This window comes from Chrysochloris asiatica, unplaced genomic scaffold (assembly GCF_000296735.1).
Source record: "Chrysochloris asiatica unplaced genomic scaffold, ChrAsi1.0 scaffold00113, whole genome shotgun sequence".
NCBI lineage: Eukaryota > Metazoa > Chordata > Mammalia > Afrosoricida > Chrysochloridae > Chrysochloris > Chrysochloris asiatica.
In genome coordinates, this window is record NW_006408631.1 from 8,714,165 (window position 1) to 8,719,699 (window position 5,535).

The 5,535-nt window shown below is 35.0% G+C and overlaps 1 protein-coding gene across 1 annotated transcript; it reads right to left on the reverse strand.

The window, feature by feature from the left end:
* Nucleotides 1-3,088: 3,088 nt before the first annotated feature.
* On the reverse strand, nucleotides 3,089-5,285 carry LOC102840729 (protein BUD31 homolog). The gene is made up of 2 exons (XM_006867996.1): nucleotides 5,265-5,285; nucleotides 3,089-3,427 (listed from the first exon to the last, which is right to left on the reverse strand). Exons 1-2 carry the CDS (start codon nucleotides 5,283-5,285, stop codon nucleotides 3,089-3,091), a joined length of 360 nt encoding a protein of 119 aa, XP_006868058.1.
* Between the last annotated feature and the right edge of the window lie 250 nt (nucleotides 5,286-5,535).

A 5,535-nucleotide genomic window follows, 5' to 3' on the forward strand; every position in this document is an offset into this window, starting at 1 on the left:
AGTCTTCTTCACTTTCAGCGAGCAAGGTTGTGTTATCTGCATATTGCATATTGTTAATGAGTCTTTCTCCAATCCTGATGCCATACTCTTCATCATATAATCCAGTTTCTCAGATAATTTGCTCAGCACACAGATTAAATAAGCATGGTGAAATAATATAGCCCTGGCACACATCTTCCTGATTTTAAGTCTTTTAACTGCCTATTCATTCAGGTGTATGTTCCTCAGGAGCACATTCACGTGTACCATTCAGGCATAAGATGGCCATTTTTCAAAGTCAGAAATGCTGATGCATTATTGCTCTTATTATGCAGTTTAGTGGATACCAAGCATGTGTTTAGGGCTATGCTGAGAAATAATAACTCCATGTCCAAGTGATTGAAACATGAGCTTTGACAAGTGGTGATTTGAGAAAGTTTGTAGGAAAAAGTCATCATCTCACTAATTTATTTCCTTCCTCATTGCTTTTACAAAAGACTCTTTAACTATCTACATTTTCTCAGTGCAGCATTTTCTTCATTTCCAGAATCCCTAGTACTACCCTTTGAAACTGAAAATGTAGCTTTCAGTTTCCTTCCCTAGATAAATAGGTAACATTCATAGAAGTTTCTGTGCAATCATTGAACTAGGCCTGCTCTTTTGAAGATTTGCTTCTTTGCTATATCTTATAAAATATTTCTTTGCCAGTTTATATTTACTTAAAAACAGGCACATTTATCTTAAAAATTAGGTTAATCACTATTTTTGCATTACAAGGCAGCAAATGGACTTTTACTTTGCCACCAGATGGGCCTTGCAGATTTTAGCCTCTTTTTGTATAAGTTATTTAAATAGTTCAGGTATGATTTTCAGCAAAAAATTTAAGTAGCAGTGTTTTCACTATGCAATATAATAGTGACAGTGTTCATATTTAAGTCAACTTGGCAGAAACCATTATTCCTTCTATGGATAATACTAATATTATGTATAGTAATTTACATAGGAAAATATTCTTATAGCCCTACTGGAGCTAGAGTTTATATATATATATTACATATAGCTAGATACATGAATATTATATATATATATATATACAGCTTACTGGGACCCAGTTTCCTGTGACTACTCTGTGGGAGTTAATAATATTTAGAACATAGCTTTAATAATTCTTAAGTTATTGTTGTTGGTATGTGATGTCGAATCGGTGCTGATTCATAGTGATCCTATATAGGGTTTCTGAAGAGTGACTGGTGTGTTTGAACTACCAACCTTGCCACTTAAATTGACCTTATGGTCCAGTGCTAATCCTACATCACTACACCATACATATGAAAGTATGTATATGTGTGTATTTTATTATTATTATTATTGTTCTTTCCCAAATCATTCATCTTGACTTGAATTGAGTTGAATTGAGATATAATTCATCTGACACTGAGAGAAATCAGCTTTCATCTGACACTGACAAAGGATGAAGCTTGATGTTATTAGGTGCCATCGAGTCAGTTCCGACTCATAGAGACCCCATGTACAACAGAACGAAACACTGCCAGGTCCTGTGCCACCCTCACAATTGTATTTATGGTTGAGTCCATTGCTGCTGCCACTGTGTCAATCTATCTGGTTGGGGTGTTCCTCTTTTTCATTGACCCTCCACTTTTTCAAGCATACTGCCCTTCTCTAGGGACTAGTCCCTCCTTATAATATCTCCAAAGCACATGAAATGACATCTTTCCATCCTAGTTTCTAAGGAACATGTTTGTACGTCTTCCAAGATCTGATCTTTTCAGTCCTTATAGCGAAAACTATAGCAGGGCAATAATGTTTTTAGATTAGCCAACAAAGTATGCTAAATTAGTATTGCCCATAACCTGACAATAGGTGTTTGCTGTATGAGCTAAGGAGTATGTAGGACTTTTTCTATACTTGGTGGAAGAGATAAAGAAAGCTTCTTTAATAATTTTCCTTCACCTCCTTTGATCTCAAATTAAATGTTTTATTAGACCACTGGGATTCAGCCAAACCAAAACCAAACAGGCCTACTGCTGTCATAACAATTCTTACTAATAGCAGTAACTCTATAGGACAGAGCAGAACTACCCCATAAGAGCAGGGTTTCCTGCCGAAGTTATAATCTTTACAGATGCAGACTATCACATTTTTCTCCCACAGAATGGCTGGCGAATTGTATCACCAATCTATCAGTTCACATCTGAGCAATTTTAAATGCCGTGCCATTGAGGGAGACAGTACTGCTCAAAGTAATGCTTTACTTCTTTAAGAATTTTAGCATAGTGTATCTACTTAAGATATGCTATTCCTTCAAATCATGCTTAGTACTAAACAAAAATGCAAATGAATAAAATGCTATGAATGTAATGCATGAATAAGTTTCACAAACAATGTGGAGTGAAAAAAATAAATTAAAGAAAGGTATATAGTAGATATAAAATTCAAAGTAGCAAAATTAGTCTAAGGTATTAAAGGTCATTTGAGGATCCTGTGAAAGGGGGTGTCAGAAAGACTTCTGGAATGTGCAGATATTCACTTTCTGGATAAACATGCTTCTTGCACAGATATATTTGTTTGGGGGAAAATCCACTGAGTTATAGGACAATGATCTTCGTACTTTTATGTATACATATACTTCAAAACATTTACTCTCCAAACCCCAAACTGTGTAAAAATAAAATCAAGTAATCACTAAACTCTATGCTTTGTAGTGTTTTAATGGTTGGATATTTATAGAATCCTACCAATTTAAATGATTCAACAAACTGAATCAGCTTTGGAAGCACTCACGAGTCTATGCCAAGAAATTTCTAAGACAGCTACCTGGCCAGCTGACTGGAAGAGATGCATATTTATACCCATTTCAAAGAAAGGATAACTTAAAAAATGTGGAAATTTTTAGGTAATATCATTAATTTTTTTTTTTTTTTTTTGAGAGACTGTGAAGTTTTATTTTTTACAAATCATAACTGATGAATATTGAAGCCTGCCCCGAGGAACCCATAGTCAGTTGTCATGCTGGGCAGAGAAGAGTGGTAGGTGGCATGAAGACAGAGCCGGCAAAGTCCAGGGTGCACAGGGGTCAGGCTGGAAGGCCTCAACCGGAGCAAGCCCGGCAGCCGCAGTGCGTGCACTCAATGATACGGCCCACTTCCAGCTTGCTCTTGGGAACTCGGCAGATGCAGTTGGTGCCGAAGTTGGTGTCCCGGGTCTGGATGCAGCGTAGGCAGCACAGGTTCTCGTAGCCCTGCTTCTTCCACTTTGCGATCAGGTTTTTGTCAGCATAGCCTTCTCTGATACAGTACTCATACAACTCTCTGCTTATGGCTTTCCGTTTGTAAAAGAGGTCAAAGATGTAGCGGGTCTTCTGGTGGTGGATCCTGAAGATGGGCCACAGAGACTCCACTTTCCTCTTCCCCTCGTGAGGCTCCGTTTCCTAATGTTTTTAAGTTTAAAATATTCAAAAACAAAAATGTCCATTAAGGTTAAAGTAAACCATTGAATGAATTCCAAATCATGATGCCCTTATCTGTTACTGCTTCACAGAGTATTCAATGGCTATGATCTTTTATTGTAAGACTTTTCTTCTGAGGCACCTCTGAGTGCTTAACTATTTGTACCATTCAGAGAATTCTCTAATTATTTAACACCCTTTTATTCTAGTTTTTCATTACTACAGCTAAAAACATACTTGACTAATACACTATTTATCCATGTAATAAAAACCTAAAAATGCACCTGAAGAATCAAAATTTATATGATTGAAATTATGAATGAAAATGGCTTTTCACTGTACAGACGACTCCTACGTAGTTATCAAACACCTGAATCAGAGATGTCTTCTCAAAGTTTGTTTCTTCCAGAAGGATTTATTGTCTCATTAATATTACTGTTTCTCACAGACATTTGGTGTCTAGTTTTGGGGTTTCAATTACAGGGAAGGCAGGTAGGGTTGATAGTGTAAAAACATTTAAAAGACCTTTGCTCTTTCTATTGTAATCTGATTACTGCTTTGCTTGCGGCTAGGCTATGATTCTGATTTGTACCAAACACCCTTTAAGGTGTCCTTTACTGGCTTTCTATGGCTTTATTCAGACATTTCCCCCTTTTTATTAAATCTGATCTGTAAAGCTATAGATAGATCTGTTTCTATGCGTGTTGCATGAACATCTGGAATCTTTATTATACAACACTATCTTAAGAAAATTCTATTTTTTGTATTTGTGATGAGATCATATTCTATACTGAGCTGTTTTATAAAATATAAAGGAGCTTCAAAAAGTTCATGGAATTAAAAGTTAATTCCACTAACTTTTGGAAATCCCCTCATGCATTTATAAAGGCTATTATCAAGTTTCATGGTATTTCTAAGACTAGAGATGCTGAGGAATCATAAGAAAAATATATGATAAAATTTCTGTTTTACTTTGTTGAAAAAACAATGATTTTATATCATCAATACCCTAGTTAATAATTTATATTCTTTTTATATTTTATATCTAATAACAAAAGGAGTTTTTTATTTAAAAAGAAAATTGTATGGCATTTGTGAAGATGGAAAAATCTCTGGATATTCAAATATTATGCTTTTGATCAGTCTAGACAACTTTAATGCACCTCATTCACCTAAACCAAAGATCATATTGTGGCAAGAAAATGATGACAAGTATTTCAGAGGAAAGCCAAAATTGAGTATTCATTCTTCTCCTAAACCACTGGTTGTAAGCAATAGGAAGGCAAAAAGGAGTCTCAATCTAATTATTTTTAACATACAGTTCCACTTATATTAAAAATGTAGTATTGAATAACTTGAGATAAATAGGAAAACAAAAGTTGATGTGTAAAAAATGTATTATTAATATGCAAATTTGCCAAAGATGAATAATAATATAGCTGAGAGTAGTGGACACACAGTGCCCCTTGTCAGACTATATTCAAGTCAGTCTCTGACCAGTTTTGGAACCTAAACAAGGGTTGTATTTTTATAGGCACACATTTGTTTTCAGTAATAAATCAAATATTCTTCACAGATAGGATTTTGTTTAATACCAGGGACATGTGTTTTTCTACGTACATTTCCTGGAAAATAAGTACGTATTTTATAACCAGTCTATGAATAATCAAATGCCTTCTCATAAATGGCAGACTTCAGAGTATTCAGAATATCAACCTCTATAAATAAGTATATATTTGGATATATGTTTAGGTTTATGTGTACCCATACTACATTTAATGAACCATCTCACAAAAAGGTTTCTGAAGCTCTCTCTTACCTCCCACTTCCCATAATTCATGAAAGTGGAGGAAGGGAGTATCTTCATAAAGGACTCATAGTTAAGTGTTTCTGTGATGAGACCATCTACCAATTGCTGTTTTAGAAAGAGGAGAATATATTCTCTACAGATTCATTCCAAAAACATAGCGGTCTGTTGGAAGGAGAAGTATTCTTGTTTTATCAAAATGATTCTAGATATGTCTTGCTTTATTATTGAAGTTAAGTACTTTTGAGTTGGTTCTAACTCATAGAGACCCTGTATAGGCTTG